The following is a 21,757-nucleotide window of genomic DNA, read 5'->3' on the forward strand; positions in this document are numbered from 1 at the left end:
ATGCTTTCTGTCTCTGTCTTTTCTCTGTTTCTGCCTCTCAACCTACACACACACACACATGCACGCACGCACGCACGCACAGACACGTTTTGTCATCTTATGACAAAATTATTCAAATTTAACTTTTGCTTATTAATGTTGGCATAGCTTGAAGAATTTTGTCAAGTTCTCAGATGGATATTGGTGCATAATCTACAGTTATCTTCATAGTGTGTTTTTGCTTATGTTTATTGTGAAAATGACAAAACAAGACCAGGTATACCATGAATAGATGATTTTTCTTCTTGCATGTGGGCTCATGAGAAACCAGTTCTACAAAGTCTCTTATTGGCCTTTATAAGAACAACCTCACATTTAGATTCACTTTCCCTCTTGTTCTCTGATTTAACTTCTAATAAGAGAATCTCAATATTTATGTGATTCAGTTTCTCTTGCACTCTAATAAGCTTGTTAGTCATTGGACAACAGTGTCACTTTTAGAATGCCAGTGCAAAACAAGTTGTCAGACTCTCACTGCGGAACTCCTGAGTGTGCCCACCAGAGGAAAATGTAATTAGGAAATGTTTCACAAAATAGGTAAATATATAGTACAACATAGATAATATTAATTTGTGGTTTTTTTAAGGCAACATATGCTGAATGGGGATCTGTTTGTTTCTATTTGAGTTTGATATCACCAGTGTAAAAGTTATGAGACTCTGGCCATTTTGCGGATTTTTGTTGTGGTTGTTACTGTTCAATGGGTTTTTATTGCAAAAATATTAATTATCTAGCAGCTATCCTACTGGTATGACCTTTTTCAATATTAGTTAGATTGATCCTTGGACAGAATATCTGTCCTTCATTATTATACTTAAAACCTTTTCAGGATGGCGGAAAGTTATTGGAATTTGTGTTTTGCTGGTATAGCCTTCTGAGATCTTAAGGTTATCTCCATCTCATGATGAGGCTTTAAGTGTATGACTTTTGTGAAATAATATGTACATATGGAGAGAACAAAATTATTTCTTATTAGACTGTGATCTCTTTGAAAACTGTTTTTTGCCTTTGTATTTCCAGTGCTTAGGACTACAATTAGCACATAGTATGTTCTTAATAAATGCTTATTGATTCAGTGACCATTTTAAACAGTCATATCATAGAATATCAAGAGTCATTTAAAGATCATTAAGCCCAACTCTTTTATCTTACAGATGAGAAAGCTAAATCTCAGAGTGGTGAAATGATTTTCCCAATCACTTGGCCAATAAATAGTAAACCAGAACTAGAACTAATTTTTTGATCCTTTCCATTATACCATTCCACCTGTATAGACAGTTCTCACTTTATGTAAATTTAATTTTAAGAATTCTGAAAGAAATCCACGTTCCAAAAAAAACTACCCATGTTAACTTTACTGTACAGGGGTATTATGGAATGTTCAGGGAGGACTAGTACCTCTGATGTGAGGGCTTCAGGGCTGCTCTTCTGCCTTGGGTATTCACCTGTGGCTCCCAGAAGCAGAAACTAGCATGTATAGTGGCCCCATCTTGGTAAACTGTCAAAACAGACTGGCTAAATGAGGTTGAGGGTAACTGACAGACCAAGCATATGAAGACTTTCCCCAGTAGAGTAGGTGGATGAGAACAGTTTGTTCCAATGGCCATGAAGGTGGCTGAAGCCTGTGCCATGGAGTGCTTAAAACTTGGTCAAACATCAAAGATGTCAAGGTCATCCACTGCTTCCTGGGTCATCACTATTCCTCTTGACTTTTAGTCCTGTCATTGGACTTTCATGACTCAGGAAGAGAGAGTGAGGCTGACAACTTTATGCAACTCTGTCTCACTTAAATCCAATTCACACACAAGTCAAGACATCAACTGTAATGTCCTTCAAAAATGAAGGACAGATAACAACAGTAGTACTGTGTTCTCTCTCTCTGCCCCTGTGCCTTGGCTTGTACTCTGTGGCCTCCTTTTCACCCTCTCCCCACTGAAAAAAAAACAAAAACCCTCAAAGCAAAAGCAGAAGACTGAGTATGCCACCAGTGTTGCCCCAGCATTGGGACCTGGCTTGAGACCTGTGGCCTCTTCTTCCCCTGTGTCCAGCTCCCCACGTGTCTGTCTTCAGGTACTGAATATCTGTACCTGACCCCTGTGTGTCATCCTTTCTCTCCCATCTGTGTATTTATCTGTGTCTGGCATCTGTGTATCTATCCCCCTTGGTTCTGGCCATGTGGCTGGCCCCAGACCCTGAATATTCCTCCTCCTGTTCTTGGCTTCTCTGTCCCCAGCCTTCATATATCCTCGAGCCATGTACCAGCACCCTCCCTTCACAGGTGAATGGCCCCCTTCCTGCCTCCCTTGTCCCTCCCTTTCTCACATCCATGGACAGATTCACATTACATAAAAATTGCTTCACATAGAGGTCTGTGAAATGGCTCACTTACATAAAGTGAAAACTGTGCTAAAAAAACTAAAATGAACTAGATTTAATTTGGTAGAAGATCGGGCATTCTAGGTAAAATGAAGAATACTAAAATGGAAATATGAATTGGTTAGCATAGCATATGTGGGGGGTATTAAGGAAGACCTGACAGGATTCTGGATATTGGTGGGGAGTAAGGTGTGTGTGTGTTTAAGGTAGACATTTTAGTGCAATAATACGATGAAAACATGTTTTAGAAAGATTAATTTGGTAATACCAAAGCCATACTCTGATTTCTCATTGCTGCATGTGGATGCTCAAAGTTTATAACAGCAGAAGGCAAGCTTTAGGAAGTATATAAAGATAAAAAGACTACAAGTGTGTATCTCTAGATAGATTGAATATCTTTTATTTGGGTGCCAGCTTAGTTAAGTTTGGATATTCTTCTCACTGAAAGGTTAGCTATGAAGCAAATGTTTTTGGTCATTAACTCTTGGAGCCATCCACTTTAACAGTGTGTGTTAGTGGAACTTCTTGTGTACCCACTTTGATGAAATCAAAGATCTTTGAAGTATATTGAAGTAAGTTTTGGTAGTCATATGTGGAATTAGTTGGAAAGGAGACTGACCTAGAAGCAGGAGTACTATGTTGGAGTCTATGAATAGAAATACATAATTCATGTAAAATGCATAAATAATGCATATATCAATTCACTCTTTCTTCTTCTCCCTTTCCCTTTTTTTTCCTCCCTCCCAAAAAAAACTCCCAAAGAAGTCTTTGTAGTATGCATAAGGAGATTTATGACCTCAGGTAAAGAAATATAGATCACTAACACTAATAATGGAGGACTATATGGTTGGCATAGGAATGTGTACTGAAAAGTGGTCTCTTATTTTTTGTCCTTGAATTGAATACCATGATATGTGAAAAATAAGATCAACATCTGTCTTTTGGTCAGTTGCCAAATACATAAAATTTTCTTTATTTTTTTTTCCTAATTATTTTGTGTTTCTTAGACTACATTTTAATATCATAGGAATTAGGGTAAAAAGGGAACTTGGAAATCACCAGGTTCAGAGGAGGCAGATAAAATCCAATTAATTGGAAAGTAAATGATTTTCCAAAAGTCTTGAAGGTAGTAAGTAGCAGAGCAGGGATTCTAATTCAGGTCCTCAAATTACAAATTAAAGGTCCGTGCTACTGAGCCGTTATTTTCAGGAGTTTGACCTCCAATATGTAATAGTGTTATATAATATAGGATATAAAATATGCATTTTTAAATATTAAATGAAATATTCAATATCAAAAGGTAAATCAGTGTTCTTTTTTTAAATACAGAAAAATTTTGTGGCTACGGGTGAAATAGATCCATCTAATCTGGGAGTTTCTCTTCCTATTGGTGAGAGGTTATCTGCCAAGGTAGGTTAATTGTTATGAATGTTCAGTCTTACTAAGAAAACAAAATTATTAAAGAATGTACTTCTAATTTAAATCTAAGCAAAAAAATTAAAGCTATTTGAGATATATTACTTTTCTTTTGATAAATTTGGGTCCCTTGGATCACTAGAAACCATATAAATTAATTCTGGTTATGTAATGTGGAAAGGGAGAAGGGGAGAGGGGAAAAAATAAAGCTACTCTCCCCACATGTGGCTGAAGGAGGGAATAACATGCTCACTAAATTTGATATGAAAATTTATATACACCACAGGAAAGTAGGAGAGGAGGCAACAAGTGGAGTGAGGGAAATGTTAGAAGTGAGGGCAAATGGGAGAAGGGAGTCACTAGAAATAAACAGTTTCGAGAAGGGACAAAGTCAGTTGTAGGGGGTGAAAAATAAGGGGGGTAGGGTAGGACAGAGGGCAATATAATTAGTATTACACAACATAATTATTATGGAAGTCTTTTGCAAAAGAACACATATTTAGTCTGTATTGAATTGCTTCCCTTCTCAGTGGGGCTGGGGGGGGGGAAGGAGAGAAGTTGGAATTTAAAGTATTAGAAACGAATGTTGAGAATTTTTATTGCATATAATTGGGAAATAAGAACTACAGGGAATGGGGTATGGAAATTTATCTTGCCCTGCCAGAAAAGAGAGAAGATGGGGATAGGAGAGGGGTGGGGCGTGATGGAGGGGAGTGTACATTGAGGGAAGGAGTAATCAGAATGCAAGGTTTTTAGGAAGCTGGGGGAGGGGAGTGAGGGGGAGAAAAATTGGACATGTTACAAAATGAGGTAAAAGCAATTAGTATTAAAACAATAGACTGAATTAATTACTGAGAATAAATCAATGACATCTTTAGTTTGGAGAAAAGAATTTCAGTTTAAATTTCCTAGAGGAAGGTAACCTTGGGTAAAATTTGGCATTGATGGAAAAGTCAAGGTTTTTAACGGTAAATTTGATTTTATGATTGCCATTTAATCAGGAACTAGAACATGTATAGAAAGGCATGTAAGCCACTTGAGACTTGCCTCAAAAGACGTTCCTTAGCCAAAGTGAAACTATAATCATATTTGAAACATGGCTATTGGAACTTGCCATTTTTAGATGCTGTGGGACTATTAAGTGACTGTTCTTCTGAGTCTTACTCCAGGTATAGGTAGCAAGAAAGGCGATCTGAGCCTCCAATCCATGATGCCAGTAAGCTGATGAGATGCTGGTATGAACTGCATAAGGTGATCTCAAGGGAAGGGTGGAAGAGCAGCTGTTAAGCATGGGCTGAGGTGGGATTCTCCTGACTCAATTTCCCCACTGGCACCTGGCAGACTTTAAGCCTGACTGAATGCAAGTGGATAATCTAATCCTGCCTGGAATTGACATGAAACTGGGAAGATATTGTATCCCTGCAGTGTCCATACTCTTGGTGGCAATTTCCTGTAGTCAAAAGATTTTTAAGCTTAATACCAGATCTATTCAATTATAGATTATTGGTAGGGAAACATCCGAGGTTGCTTAAAATTAAGCTATCAGGCATAGGACTTTAGACCAACAACAATAAGTTAGGGTCCTTTAATTCTTAGTAATACTGTGGAGACAATTAGGTCAAGAGCTTGTGAAGTTAGCAACTTAAATATTATTTGTGTATCAGTTGGTTAATGTTTAAAAAAAAAATTCTTTTGTGGTTCATATTGTAAATGCTTTAAAAAGAAGTATCACCTGACCAAAAGTTTGAATTGCTTTATCTGTTATAAACTGTGTTAAAAATAAATTAAAAAAAATAAAATAAAATTAGTGACAATTTTCTTCAAAAAAAAAAAAAAAGGGAAAAATGAACGATGACGTTGCCATTTCAAGTCTGTATGATTGGAATGATGTCCTCAATAGAAACAGAAGTTATGAGGTGAATTCAATCAATTCTTACTGAATTTGAGGTCTTGTCAAAACACTAAATCCAGAAGGAGACATAATGTAATTGGGAATGCTCATGGAAGAGTTTTGGGCTGGATATATTGCTATGGGAGACCTCTGCATGATGGAAGTGTATTAGATCTTAAATGGATTTAGTATAGGAAGGGATTGAAGACAGAGCTTTGGGACTCAAGTACATTTAGGGGGCAAGAGGAAGAAGATGCTGAAGGGAGAATTCATAGTCCAAGCATTGGTTGGACTTCATGTCTGCCTGGGCTCATTCCACCTCTAAAATTCTTTTGCCTCATGGAGGACATTTACAAGGATAAGTTGAAGAACTCAGCAAGATCAGTGTCACAGACAGAAGAAAATATTTATGGTTAGGTGTTGGGGGTTGAGGGGTGGTGGAAACTCAGGGAGAAGAGAAGGGCTGCAAATAGTGTTAAATGGTACAGAAACCATTTAACTGTCAAACTGCCAGTAAGGCTGAGGACGGAAAAAAGCTATTAGGTTTAGCAGTTGAGAGGTCAGTAGTCTTAGAGAATTTTTAGTAGTGCAGTGGAATGGAAATCAGGTTGTTCAGGACTCACAGGAAGGTAGTAGTTTACTGTTAGATACCACTTGTGGTACAGATCATCCCAGAAGTATTCCAGAGACCTGTGCCTGGTTTCTCAAATACCAGTATTATTTGGAGAAAGTGCAATACTTATTATGCAAGAAGACATATTTGTTCACTAAATATGCTAAATGTGTGATATATAATGGATAATATCCAATTATATAATTTATTTGCTTTTCATTTATTTATATTTTTTTCAAATTCAGTGTTTTAATAGAAAATGTGGAAAGTAATATTTAAGGTTGTTTCTTAATATAGGAAGTGCCTATTGTTTGAACAGAACCTTTTCCATTATTTTACTTTGGTTTGTATTATAAGATTATTCTGATTCAGATTTCATTTTTTGTCTTCATTGCACTGTGTTTCATTATAAACCTGGTGATGTTAATGTAATGAGAATCATTCTATAAAATTGTTCAGCTTTTCCATAAAGTTTAAAATTGTGACCCATTTTTTGATGTCTGTCTTAAGGAGAGATTGAAACTTGAAAGAAACAAAGAGTACAATCAGTTTCTCAAGGACAAGGAAGAATGGAATGAGAAGTTCAGAGAAGTTGAGAAGAAAAATCCAGAGGTAGGTTTTGCTGAAATAACTTCTTTAGAGAAACAGACTATTTATATTTATCAGTTTTTACTATGCTGTAAAAATGATTGTCCTTTAAAGATTTTTACCAAGTATTTGAAGATAGATGACTTACCTTAAAAGAAATCTGTCAGATGCATCCAAAATGTACAAGTTGTTAGAAATCTGTAGTGATTCAGCTTGTTGTTCAGACTGTCCATAAAATGATTTTTTGAAAGGAAAAAAATCACATAGCCGTTATGCTCAAAAATAAGTATGCCCCATGTTTGGAGCAATACTGTAAAACATTTAAAATAGTAGTTTAAAAAAATAGACTGAACATTAATGTGGGTGAGACCTTGGGATAAAACTGCCTCTTGTTCTAATTCAAAGAATTTCCAGGTCATACCTCCTTCTCCCTCTTGTGAATGATCTTTTTGAGGCCTCATAGGACACAGCACCATCACAACCAGAAATGAGGTTGACTTGGTAGGGATGATCTAGAATTATGTAATCATCGACCCTTAGTGAATTTCTTTCTATGCACTAATACTCAGCCTGCACTCATTTTTTCCAGTGATTAATATCCTCCCCCTTCCTTTTGTATTCCCCATATTAACTCTTTTTACTGAAGAACAAACCCTTTCCCTCAACCTCAGATATGAGGAGACCAGAGGAAGAGTACCTTATGAGGTACTCCTTTTGGGAACAGAATTCAGTTCAAATCAAGAAATAGTTATTAAATACCCAATAGAATGCTACCAAAGTCCTACCATTTTGTATTATCATGTCATAAAGGTGACTGCATCATGCCACTTGGTGTGTAAATTCCAGCATGTCCTCCTAATCTGGGAAGGCTTGGAGTACATATCCCTAAAGACTTTCATCTGAGTATAAGACTATCTAAATGCAAAGACACTCCTCACCAGGTTAAACAGAGGGTTATTCATTTTTTAGCTATAACAATTTGAAAAAAAATTATTTAACATCTATCTCACTCCCATTTCCAGTGGTAATACTGCTCTAGATTTGCTTCCCCTGTCCCCCTCCTTTTTTCTCCCTTAGAATGCCTGTTCCATCATGAACAAATTTCACATCATCTTAAATCTCTTTCTCTTTCCCTCTTTCCTTTTCTGGCACTTGCCAAGGTCTGGCTCCCTCTAGATGCTGCTGCTTCCCTGGCTACCTTTTTCAGTATCGGCTACACTTCTCATACTCACATGATGGTGGGGACTCGGACTCTTCCTTCTCCCGTTGTTCTATACTTTCCCTCTCCCACTCTTACCTAGCAGTTTCTCCTTTGAAGTGGTTCGCTAAATCCAAATTTATCACCCAACACAGTTCCTGGTGGTTTAGTTACTGACCCATTGGAAATTCTTCTATCTTTCTTAAGTACTGGTATCTGCCTCACTCTTTGTCTCTTTACTCAAATTTCTGCCATCCTACTAAGGGACTTCAATGTACATATTCATGTTCTATTAAATACTCTTAACTTGCCAGTTCATAATTGGTTCCAGTCCAGTGACATACTCCTTTACAGGAATGGTTGTAACCTTGATCTTGTCATGACCTACAAGTATTCTGCTTCTGTGTTCATGAACTCTGAAATTCCTTTATCTGGCTGTAATATTTTATCATTCCATCTTTTTCTATCCCCTACTATCCCAATCATATTCTTTTTTCTCATTGTAATCTCCAATCCCTTTATTATTTATCATTTTGTCAGGCTGCTTTGGCTATACTCTTCCCTTTTCATTATCCCAACCCTTTTGTGAGCCAGTTCAATTCTACAATATCATCTACTTTGGTTTGAATGACCTCACAGCTCCTCTGGTTTCCTCCTGGAAAGGGGACGTGAAATTGTGAAAATAACCCTGATCCACTGTAGAATTTTGTGTAGAGCTGGGTTTTTTAACTTGAGGGTGTGTGTGTGTGTGTGTGTGTGTGTGTGTGTGTGTGTGTGTGTGTGTGTGTGTGTGTGTGTGTGTGTGTGTGTGTGTGTACACATATAGATACATAGCTGTATTTTAATATAAGTTTTCTTTTGAAATCCAGTGTATTTTGTACATTTAGAAACATGCTAAGGAGGTATCCATAGGAATCCCTACATCTATGATGCAGAAAAGGGGATCTGTGATGCAAAAAAGGTTAAAATAGAGGCCCTGTGGGGATATGAGAGGAGTTATATATTCTGGATTACTGCACAAACTTGTCTCTACCTCCACTGGCCATAGAAGCTCAAAGTTATACACTTACCTTCAATTTTCCCTTTGGCCTCTATTGTCATTTATGTGGGATAGGTAGCAAGGAGTCACAGGGGATGGTGCTAGACCTGGAGTCGAGAAGACCTGAATTCAGATCCAGCCTTAGTTGTTTACGAGCTGTGTGATTTGGGCAAGTCACTTAATCTCTGCCTGCCTCAGTTTTTTCATCTGTAAAATGGGGATAATAATAATAACACTTATCTTCTACAGTTATTGTGAGTTAATATTTGTAAAATGCTTTGCAAACTTTAAGCATTATACAAATACTAGTTGTTCTTGTTCTTCTAACCTTCCTGACTGCTTTCTGTGACATGATAATGAGAGTTTGGACCATTGAGAAGGAATCCAAGAACTCCCTAACTGCTATGTCCCAAGGAAAAAAGCTTTTACAGTGCATAAATAGAGTGATTATTGAGTTGGAAGGCAACAAAATATGCCATATATACTAAGGACACACTTCTTAGCTGTTTTTAGAATAGTTTTTAAGGTTTTACAAAATTGTTTAGAAGATCCTTTTACTTAAAAAAATATAGTTTGAACATTGAAAAAATAATAAAAATAATTAGACTTACTACTCTAATTTAGAGTTTTATATAGTTTAATTTATAGCAAAGTAATTTTAATTCAAATTAATTTTATTTTTAGTTCAAAGCAGCTATATGGCAGAGTGGATTAGAGGTCAGGTCTTAGGGTCAAGAAGGTCTGAGCCCAAATACAGTTCAGACACTTACTATCTTTGTGACACTAGGGCAAGTCACTTAACCTCCGTTTACTTCAGTTTCCTCAACTGTAAAATGGGGATACTAAAAGCATCTACCTCCAGAATTGTTGTGAGGATCAAATGAGCTATTTGTAAAGTGCTTAGCATAGTGCCTGGTACATAGTAGGTGCCTAAATGCTTATTCTCTCCCTCCTTCCCTAAAATTATTTTGAAATTAGTTACCTTATCTGTGGAAGTACTAAACTTTAGTTGGCATTATTTTCTTATTTTTTTATAATAACTTAATCTATCCTGTTTGATTTAGTTGCATAGTTCTTCTTGGATATTTGTTTAAATTATTAAACTTCATATAATTTGCATAGTTCTTTTTAGACATTTGTATAAATTATTAAACTTCATTTTAAAATTTTCTTTGCAGACCAAGTATATATTATAAGAATCACTTAGATCAGCAGTCTTTACTCACTTTCAGCAGTCTTGGTGTCTAAACATAGCCCAGTCTAAAATAAAAAAATATTTAGGAGTTAAGATATATGACTCTTCTTTTTACTTAACCCCATTTCCTCACTTAACCATTTTTCTATTTTACATATGTGTGTATACATCCATAATTAGTTTTGATTTCTGTAGAAATTCTTTTGGAAGGATTTTTAAATTTTTAAATTTATGATATGATATTTTTTCTTACATATTAAAATGCCAGAATTGTTTTAAATGTCAGTAGAACCAAGAGATATAGCTATTGCAGCTTGAAAGATTACTCTATTGTAGTGAGCATTACTTTAAAAACTTTTTTTTAAATTGGACAGCAGGAAATTGAAGGAAATAAAACCACTATCAGTAAAGTTAAGTCCGATTTACATTCGCAAATACAGCCATCAAACAGAAATCCAGAAGCTCCCCAAAAAGATGTTTCATTGTCTCCAGAGACCTATGAAGAACTTTTAACTAAAAGACGATTGGAAGAGGACAGATATCGAAGACTGGATGATGAAATCGAGTTAAGGGATGCAAAACCACATAAAAAAACTAATGAAGCAGACATTTCCAATAGAAAACACCATGAGACTGCCAACAAAGTTGATGTTCCTGGTAGAAGATATCATAGGTTTAAAGAAGATCAAAATTTTGACAGACAATATTATAGACTGAACTGTGCTCCTGAAGGAAGTGAAGAAATGGACCCACGGTTTAGATATGAAAGTGGTTTTGATAGAAGACCTTTGAGGGTGTTTCCAACAGACAGGTATTTAAAATTACATTTTTATTTTCATATTTTATTAATTTCTTTAATGTCCCTGTTACTGTATTTGCTCTTTTGGTGTAGGAATGGGTAACTGTATTTGAGTGATAGATTTTATTTTTTGTTAAATGTCTGTGAACTTTTGATGTGTGTATGTAGAGCTTTGCCTGTCTGCTTTTAAACTGCTTCTTGAACGCTGTGCTTCACTTGCCTGGCATTAGGATTGTTTTCATCAAAGTACCTGAAAAGCTTCAAATTCTTTGCATGATTTCTTATGTAGATATGCGGGTTCTCTGATTGCTATGTAATGACCTCAGCCTTAACACATAAAGCTTCATTCTTACCTTGATTTGGCACTAGAAACTGTGCATGTTATGAGGTTGTTTCTTTATTGTGGTCTGACTGTTTAATCCAAAAAGGTTCAAGGTGTATTTCTGGCTTATATTGAATCTGTTTTATTTGTTTGTCCAAAGGCAATGAGGGAACTATTCCACATTTCCCTGCGGGATAATCCTGTTCATTCATTGTTCCAAAATATTAGGAATGTGGGCATAGGGACTGGTCCAGTCATTTCATTAGGATAGTTAACTCTCGGGGGAGGAAATTTCCTCTGCCAACCCTTTCCAAGGTTAAAGTGGCCTAGAACGCTGAGAGATTAAGTGACTTGAGGAAGGTCAAAACTAGGATGGGAGAGAGGCAGGATTTGAACCCAATTCTTCTTAGCTTTAAGACTTGCTTTCTGTCCATTAAGCCATGCATTTTGTCTTCTGTTATTTTCAATATTAATCAAATTAAAAATGCTTACCTTTCCTCCAGGACCTTTGATAAATCTCACATTTATTTCTTATCCAATACTTAATCATTCTTTTAAACTCATGATTTATGTTGTATGTCAAGTAAGATAATCTAAAATAGATCGAGCATGGAATATTAGTTACCCAATTATAAATAAGATTTTTTTAGACAGTAGAGAATATTTGAAATTCTGTTTTATGTTGTATTTGGAGGTAGCATTAGAAAGGAGGAAGGCCACCTAACATATTGAAAAGACATTTAATTGGGGGACTATGATTGTCCTTGAACCCTGGGATAGTGCTTCCTCAGGGCATTCAAGCCTTTTTCCATTTACATTTTTTTTTTGCTGCTTTTTTTGGGAAGGGAGGGGCCCTCTAATGAAGACTATTCCATTGTTTTTCTTTTATGTGTGACGGCTAGTCAGAATTGCTATTTTGTGCCCTGTTTGAGTCTGTCTTTTAATTATAGCCAGTAAAACTTTAGCAATATCAGTGATTAATTAAGGTTATCATCATTTGCTGTTCAGGTTATAGTCACACCTGACCTATGAAGTTTGCACTAAGAAGCCCTTTGATTGCAACTACAGAGTTATAAAATCTGTTTTCAGGATATATTAGAAAACAATTTTTTTTTTACTGGAATTTTGAGCAATATGATGCAACGAGTGGGCTGTACTATATATTTTTAAGTTCCCTTTCGGCTCTAATATCCTGTGAATTTAGGATTGCTTATTAATTTTAAGATGTTTTAGAAATATTTAAAAAATTAAGATTAATTATGTAGATAAAGAGCTCTTTTTTAAATTTTATTTTTATTTTCAGTTCCAAATTCTTTCCCTCCCTCCCATCCCCGACTGATTCAGAACTGATTGACCTGTTTTACATAGAAAGTTATGCAAAACATATTTCTGAATGAACCATGATGGATGGAGAACTCTTGAAGATAAAACAGTAAATTGTATCAAATTGTAAATTGTATCAAAAGGTTTGGGTCAAAGATAGTTATAAAACAGATTAGATTTTTGTTTCTAGTTTTTAGGTTTGCTCAGATTTATTTACAAGAAGAAATTGTTTGTGGGAAGGAAAAAGGGTTTCACATTTATTCAGAGGGTGAGAGTTAGTGTTTAATTGAGAGTGTTATTAGCTTGAAGAATTGAAGGAGAAAGTATTTGAAGACACACAGGGACTTCAGCAGTTCAGCAGTTTTTGGGCCTCAAGAAACTTAAGTACCCTCACTGAGGCGCTGGCCCTGGGCATCTTCTACTCAAGGTAGAATACTGAGCATCTTGAAGTGCTTACTGAAATTTGGGTAGTTAATTTTAAGATTTTTATATAAGAATTAATATGATTTGTTGGACCTTATTCTAGTGCTTTGGTTACCAAACTGTCCTCAGATTTTAGAGGGTTGACAAGGTGATTGTAGGGGGCATGTCATTGTATATGATTCAGTATAATCCATAAACATACCTTTTGTAGCCTGAAGAAACAATATTTCTTGTACATATATATGTGTTATTTCTTTTCAAATGTGTTTAGATACCCTTGAAATTATTAAAGTACACGTTCATTTAAAAGCATTGTTCAGTTTATAGTGGCTTTTGTATATTTTCTCAGGTCAGCAAATTCTAACATTACAACTATTATGTAGAGGTCTGCAAACATTTTTGAGGTTAAAAAGTAGCCTGGCTTCTTGAAATTATTGGGAACTATTGTTTTCCTGAATGTGTTGAAATTGATTGAAATGATTGGGAACTATTGTTTACCTGAACATGTCCCTTACTGATTCATTTTTTTCCTCCTTCTGTAAGCAAAATGGAGAGACAATACAATAGTTCTTAAAAGTAATTTTTATTTTCATATTTTTTCTCAAATGATGTAGAATCTTTATTTTTCATAGGTTGTAATATATTATACTGTACTATAAACATGATTCCCAATGTTCTATAGATAAGGAAAATTAAACAAAAGAAAGTTGTAAAATGACTTGCCAAAACTTATGAGGCATATGTGGTCAAGTTAGGAACATGATTGGCTGGTTAAAGCCTATACTATATCTTTTAGTCTATGCTTATGGAATAATTTTGCTTTTTGGATAATATTTGTAGTCTTTTGGACTTTTCTCCAAATGAGGTGTTTTATTTTTAAAAATTTAAATAAATTTGACTTTAAAATTTGTTAACTTGAAAATAATCATGTAAACTGTCATAACATAGTCAGCCACTAGGCTGACTTTTTGTCATTGTTGATAAGCAAAAATTTCCTAAAAATTTTAACATTAAAATAATAAAGCAAAAATAACTTTAGTTACGACTATATGCCATAAACCAATTAGAATGTTTTAGCTGGAACGAGCCTTAGAACTCATCTAATGACTGACTCATGAGGAAACTAAGACTGATAGATATTAAATGACTTGCCCAGAATCTTTTGTCAGTAGCAAAATCCTGACTAACTAGCTATTGTGACCTTGGGCAATTCCATCTAGTAGAATCTTGGGATTATGGAACTGCCTAGTTGGAAGAGACCCCAGGGCATCTAGTCTAACTGGTAAACTTCATGAATTTCATCTCTAAAACCCATTGAAGGCCCTTTTGAACAGAAGGCCCCTGTAGTGTCTGGACTGAGTCAGGAGAGACTTGATTTTCTTTCACAGAACCCTTCAGTTATATGAAGACTTTCTCTCCTAGGTATTCTTTTTGCTAAGCTAACTTCTTAGTTTGTTCAACTGATCTTTTTATGATAGTGCTTTTAGTGTGATAAATATCCTGGTCACACAAGTCTGGTTTTGCTTCTTTGTTAGTGCCCCTTGTGGACACAAAAATAACTTGGAATAAAGAACAGTTTCTATACCTGGAATTCCCTACACTAGTGAAATTACAGATCTCAATTCCCTTTCTCTTTCCACCCAAAACATATTAATAGCAGATAGCATAATGTGCATAGTGTAGAGTGATATAGAATATTTGCCTCTTGCCCCCTTCCTTTCTCACTTGAGCACAATAAAATAAAGTGTATCTGCCCACCCGATGCACATAGTGAATTTGGTGATGGGTTAGATTGATAATTGAGAGAGACTAAACAGGGGAGAAAAGAAGGGTGCACCAGTAGAAGGACAAGAAGAGAATTGAAGGCCTCAGGAGGGTTTTTATGTTCTCACCTTGTCCCTTGGAGGTGGTATTAGGTTATAACTGTAATTTAGGAAATTAGGGAAAAGATATGCATAATACCCCTTTACTACTACACGATTAGACTCACAACATGAAAACATACAGATCACAATATTACCAAAGAATGTTTTGTTAAAAGGAGGAAGGTAAAATAGAAATCTGAGAATGCACAACCCGTAGTCTCAAAAATGTATGTAAGCTAAAGCGTGCTGGAAAGATCACTGTATTTGGAATCAGAAAACCTGGGTTCAAATCCTGTCTTTGCCATTTATTGTGTTTGTGACTTTTTAAAAAATTAATTTATTTGTTTTCAGTTTTCAACAGTCACTTCCATAAGTCTTAAATTTTCTCCCTTCTTGAGAAGGCATGCAGTCTTACATGGATTCTACACATATATTCCTATTAAACACATTTTCACGAGTCATGTTGCATAGAAAATTAAAATGAATGGGAGAAACCATGAGAAAAAAAACAAAACGTAACACAAGAGAAAATCGTCTGCTTCATTCTACGTTCTGATTCCATAGTTCCTTGTCTGTATGTGGATGACATTTTGCCTCAAGAGTCCTTTGGGAATGTTTTAGGTCCTTGCATTGCTATGAAGGGCTCACTCTATCAGAAACAGTCCTTGGATTCTGTGGCTGTTACTGTGTATAGTATTCTCCTAGTTTTGCTCCTTTCACTCAGCATCAGTTCATATTAAGTCCTTCCAGGCCTCTGAAGTCCTCCTGTTCATCATTTCTTATAGCACAGTAGTATTCCATGACATTCATATACCACAACTTGTTCAGCCATTCCCCAATTGATGGGCATTCCCTCGATTTCCAGTTCTTGACCCTCACACAGAGAGCTGCTATAAATATTTTTGTACATGTGGGTTCTTTTCCCATTTTTATGATGTCTTTGGAATACAGTCCTAGAAGTGGCATTGCTGGGTCAAAGGGTATGCACATTTTTGTAGCCCTTTGGGCATAGTTCCAGATTGCTCTCCAGAATGGTTGGATTCACTGCTCCACCAACAATGAATTAGTATTCCAACTCTCCCACATCTTCTCCAGCATTTATCATCTTTCTGTTTTGTCATGTTAGCCAATCTGATAGGTATGATGTGGTACCTTAGAATTGTTTAGATTTGCATCTCTTTAATCAATAGTGATTTAGAGCATTTTTTCATTGTTTGTAACTTTTAACAAGTGACTTTACCTTCTTTGAAGCCTCCTTTTCCTAATTTTTAACCCTGTGGTCAGAGAACTTAAAAAAAAATTTATAACTATATTTGAATATGATTGGTTTTCCTTTTATTTCATGCCTTTTGAAATATTATTCTAACTGTCAAGGGGCTAGATGATCTTGTAGGTTCTAAATCATCCAGTTCTAAGTCTGATAGAAGTTCTTCCCTACTAGTCATGCCTTGGAGGAGCATGTGTGGCATTTCTCTGTGTGGGAATGTCATTTTTTCCTTCTTCCTGCTTCTTATGGGAGTGTGGAATGGTTAAAACATTACCCTAGTTCTTCAGTCAAGGTCAGAGCAGTCTTCCAACCTCTAGTCGTCCAGTCTTTTGATGCCATTTCCCCCTTATAGTTAAGTGCAAAAACCTTAATCCTTTTTATTTTGCTCTGAATCTTGTTGCTTCCATTCTTACCCAGGGGCTTTTCTTCTTAAACTGACTTGTTTGGTCTCTGACATTTACCAGGCCCAGCCATCATCATGAGAATGCTTTGGTGCAGATATACTTTATTTTCCTCAATTACTCTGATAAGAAGGGAAAAAGGGAGAAAGGACAAATATCCTAATACTCACTACAAATGTATACATTTCTGAGATGACTAACTAATTTCAGATGGTATCTGTTGCAGAAAGCATTGAGTATGTATGTAAAAGTTACAAAGACTACCTTACTCAACTAGAATATAAATATTTGAGATTATGGTTATTAGAGAAAGCAAAATATAGGAGAAAGCGCATTCAGTCTAGATTCACAGGCCATAAGTTCAAATCCAGTCTCTGAAGCTTAAATTATTTGTGTGACCTTGGCAAGTCATTTAAATTCTCAGGACCTCAGCTTTCTCATGAACTACTTGGTTGGACTACTTGACCTATGAGGATCCCTCTAAACCATGAACTATAATCTTAAAATCCATTTCAAAATCTATTTCAATCTGTTGAATTGAATTCAATCTAAATGGATTTCAGAATATAAAGTTATCTGATTTATTTTATATTTCTATTAAATTTTTTCATTTGTGTAGTTTAATGGAAACACCATTTATTAACGTGATGTGTTCAAGGTAGAATGTAAGAAATAAATGGGAAAATAATTTGAAAAATGTGATATGCATGTTTTTCTTTAACATTCATTATGGGAATACTTTATAGTATAATCTACTTATAATAGCACAGTTATTGAGAAGAACCATTTCCCCCCCTCACAATGGTATAAAAATAGGTTCAGCATAATGATAATTAATTATTTTTAGAATACTGTGTCACTGAAGTCAAGGTCTATACTTGGTTAATAATTCATTTCTGAAATGGCTTATTTTGTATGGATGTTTAAGAAAAAGGAGAAAGTTATTTATTACCATAGCAAGTTATTAATTCACATTTAAAGTAGATGGCTGAAAAACCAATTTAACTCACAACCATATTAGGTGGAATTTCTCTGTTCTTTTCCTAATGCGAATTTGGTCTATAATTATTTACATAAGTCCGGTTGCCTTGGGCAGTGTGAGATTTTTGCCTCTTTTAAAAAAGTTTTTATGGACCAATGTATTTCTTGCTGAGAAAAGAGTGCCCATATAATAGAAAAGGTACTTTTCCCAGAAGGCACGCCTTCCCCTTTCCTTCTTCTTTCATTCCCCTTCCATTTTGTTTCCCCTTTTGTCTTTTGCTTCCCTTCTTCCTCTTTCCCCTTTTCCTACTGGAAGATGAATCAGTTTATTCTGGCAATTGTACCTTTCTCCTGACTACAGTTGCGGATGAAGCCAAATACAAGCTCAACTAAATGTTTAAACTAAACATTTATTAAGTGCCTACTCTGTGCCAGGCACTAAGCTCTAGGGATACAGAAAGAGACTAAAGTAAGTCACTGCCCTCTGGGAGTTTACAGTTAACAGTTGAATGGGGGAGACGACATGTAAATAAATACATATGAAGCAAACTATATATAGGATACATAGGAAATAACTAGCTGAGGAAAGGACCTGGGATTAAGAAGAGTTGGGAAAGTTGTTTCTGTGGTGTTTGATTTTTCACGACCCCATTTTGGGGTTTCTTGACCAAGATACTAGAATGGTTTGGCATTTCATTTTCTGACTCATTTTACAGATAAACAGAGGCAAACAGTGACTTGCCCAGGATCAGACAACTAGTAAGTGTCTGAGATCGGATTTGAATTCATGAAGATGAATGAGTATTCCTGATCCCAAACTCAGTGCTTCATCTACTGTGCCATCTAGATGCCCCCAAGGGTAGGGAAAGGTTTCTTGTGAATTCCCAGAGCTGAGAGATGGAGTACCTTGTTCATGGAATAGCCAGGAGGTCAGTGTCATTGGATCAAAGAGTATGTGTTGGGGAGTAAAGTCTAAGAAGGTTGGAAAGGTAGGAGGCTAGGTAATGTAGGCCTTTGGAGGCCTAACAGAGCATTATGTATTTTATCCCGGAGGTGATAAGAAGCCGCTGGAGTTTATTGAATAGGGGTGGTGTGACCTAGTTGGACCTGCACTTTAGGAAAATCATTTTAGTGGCTGGATGGAGAATGGATTTTAGTAGAGACAGACTTCAGGTAGGCTGACTCCCTATCAGGCTGTTGCAGTAATCCAGGTGTGAGGTGATGAGGACCTGAACTAGAGTAGTTGCAGCATATGAGGAGAGAAGGGGGTGGAATGGAGAGATGCTGCAGCACTGAAATCAACAGGCCTTCACAACAGCTTGGCTATTGGGGATGAGAGTGAAGAATCCAAGATGATTCCTAGGTTGGAGCCTGAGGGACTGAGAGGATGTGTTGTCCTCTACAGCAATAGGGGAGGTAGGAAGTGGGGAGTGTTTCAGGAGAAAGTTGAGTGAGAAGTATTTTGGACAGAAATTTAATTGTGATTATGCTATTTTTGTATTTCCGAAGCCAATCTATAGTTTTAACTAAACTGCTTGGGTGTGGATATAAAATGCATACCTCTGAGTTGTATGGTACTAGGGACATTTGGATTATTGGTGTTATATTTTCAGGACTGATAATGAGAGTCTCCAGATCCCCTCTCTTCTAGGACTATTGTGGAGCCTATTCCTACCAACTCCCTGATGGTTAGTTTTCAGTGTGAACATTTATACCTTGGAAATTAGCAAATGTTACAAATCAGGTCTTGATTTATTGTTTTGTTGTTTGTGTACATTTAAGAAAATGATGGAGAAAATGTTAATAATGCTCATTAAGATTAAAAGTGTGTCATGGGAACATTTTTTTTTTTTGAGACTCAGTTAAACATTTATCAGCACACCTCTGCCTATCTCTCACTTTCTTGTAGATGGAGAAAGACTACTATGTATCAGTTGACTCAGGTACATATTGAATTGAATGACTCTTGCATTTCTCTCTTTTGTTTCTTCATGACCTGTCATGGTCAGCCCTTCATTCTTAAAGGGAAAGAGACAGAAATAATAAAACCATTGCCTGTTTCCTTCCTTTTCATACTGTAGACTCCAGCCGCTTTCTCTAGAGAGGTTCAATTAGCTTTAAATAATGGGCATTGAAAATACACCTGTATATTGTAAACAGTTCTACAGGTTAGAGGTACTTGAGAATTACTAAAAGATGAATTTATTAAAGATGTGATAGGAAATTGTTCAGGTAGCTGAAGAACAACACCACCATAAAAGCAGCAACACATTTGTAGAGAATAAAAGGACAAACTTTGCTTGTTTTTTACTCTAAAATGTTAAAGAATATTACATTCTTTCATTTCATGCAAATAATGCTACACATTCGGAGTAATTTGACCTTCCAATATACCCTGTCTTGTGGGTGATTTTTTTGTATTAAAAACTTTTTCATTCTATTTGAATTTCTGGATTCATATCTGTAAGAAAAGCCTACTCTGTGTATTATAATTAAAAAGAAAAGATCTACCACTGCTAAAATATTCTTTAGTTGCCTTGACAGCTAGCCCCAGGTATCACTTAGAAGGCCTCAACATTTTCAAAAGAAAATAAATTTTCCCTTGGCCTTTGTTATTTATGTATTTGTCTTAACCTCCTAATTTTTCATCATTTTTCAATATTTGAATATCAATAAGGTTATTTTTCTTGTAATCTGCTTAAATTTTGGCCACACTCCTACTAAATGAAGTGAGATTCCCCTGACTAGTCTCTGCTTTCAACTTTGTGCTGAGCTGTAACCTAGATTGGGAAATTCTGAGCAGAATTGTCTTAATTGTCTTCATATTTTCCTAGTGCCTAGCACGGTGCTGTTGTCCCTAGGTACATAGATCTCATTCTGATTTATTTTTTCAATAGAATTTTATTTTTTCCAATTACATGTAAAGATAGTTTTCACTGTTAATTGTTTATAAGATTTTGAGTTCCAAATTTTTCTCCTTTCCTCTGTCTTCTTCCCCAAAATGGCAAGCAGTCTGAGGTATAGGTTATAAATGTGCAATCATGCTAACCATGTTTTCACATTAGTCATGTTGTGAAAGAAGAAACAGAACAAAAGGAAAAAGGCTACGAAGAAAAAACATTTGAAAAGTGAAAATAATGTGTTAGCTTTGGTCTGCATTCAAACTTCATAGTTTATTCTCTGGATGTGGATAGCATTTTTCCATTGTGACTCTTCTGGAATTAGATCATTGTAGTACTGAGAAGAGCTAAGTCTGTCCATAGCTGATTATTGCACAATATTGCTGTCACTGTGTACAATGTTCTCCTGGATCTGCTCATTACACTCAGCATCAGATCAGTTCATGTAAGTCCAGGTTTTTCTGAAATCTGCTTGTTCGTCATTTCTTATAGCACAATAGTATTCCATTACATTCATGTACCACAACTTATTCAGCCATTCCCCATTTGATGGGCATTCCCTCAATTTCCATCTCTCTGCCACCACAGAAAGAGCTGCTATAAAGATTTTTGTACATATAGGTCCTTTCCTCCTTTCTTATGATTTCTTTGGGATATTGGCCTAGTAGTGGTATTGCTGTATCAGAAGGTAGGCACGGTTTGATTGCCCTTTGGGCATAGTTCTGCATTGCTGTCCAGAATGGTTGAATCAGTTTACATTTCCACCAACAATACGTTAGTATCCCAGTTTTCCCACATCTTCTTCAATATTTATCATTTTCTGTCATATTAGCTAACCTGATAGGTGTAAGAGTTGTTTTAATTTGCATTAACCAATAGTGATTTAGAGCATTTTTTCCATGTTACTGTAGGTAGCTTTAATTTCTTCATCTGAAGATGCCTGTTCATATCCTTTGACCATTTATCAACTGGGGAATGACTTGTATTCGTGTACATTTGACTCAGTTCTCTATCTATTTTAGAAATGATTCCTTTATCAAGAAACACTTACTTTAAAAATTGTTTTTCAGGTTTCTGCTTTCTTTCTAATCTTGGGTGTATTGATTTTGTGCAAAAGTTTT

The 21,757-nt window shown here is 35.8% G+C and overlaps 1 protein-coding gene across 27 annotated transcripts in view; it reads left to right on the forward strand.

The window, feature by feature from the left end:
* Window positions 1-21,757, forward strand: part of CSPP1 (centrosome and spindle pole associated protein 1) — a 143,011-nt gene that overhangs the window by 44,973 nt on the left and 76,281 nt on the right. For 18 of the 27 annotated variants that reach the window (XR_011966133.1, XM_072604746.1, XM_072604747.1 and 15 more), the window contains 3 exons: window positions 3,745-3,825; window positions 6,846-6,947; window positions 10,730-11,166. Coding sequence is in view for 26 of the 27 variants with exons in the window: in XM_072604746.1 (XP_072460847.1) it covers window positions 3,745-3,825; window positions 6,846-6,947; window positions 10,730-11,166 (620 nt within the window). In the remaining variant the exon portion in view is untranslated. The remainder of the gene's footprint in view (window positions 1-3,744; window positions 3,826-6,845; window positions 6,948-10,729; window positions 11,167-21,757) is intronic. The other 9 variants (XM_072604749.1, XM_072604752.1, XM_072604757.1 and 6 more) reach the window with 2 other exon arrangements.

The sequence above is a fragment of the Notamacropus eugenii genome, chromosome 4 (genome assembly GCF_028372415.1).
Source record: "Notamacropus eugenii isolate mMacEug1 chromosome 4, mMacEug1.pri_v2, whole genome shotgun sequence".
NCBI lineage: Eukaryota > Metazoa > Chordata > Mammalia > Diprotodontia > Macropodidae > Notamacropus > Notamacropus eugenii.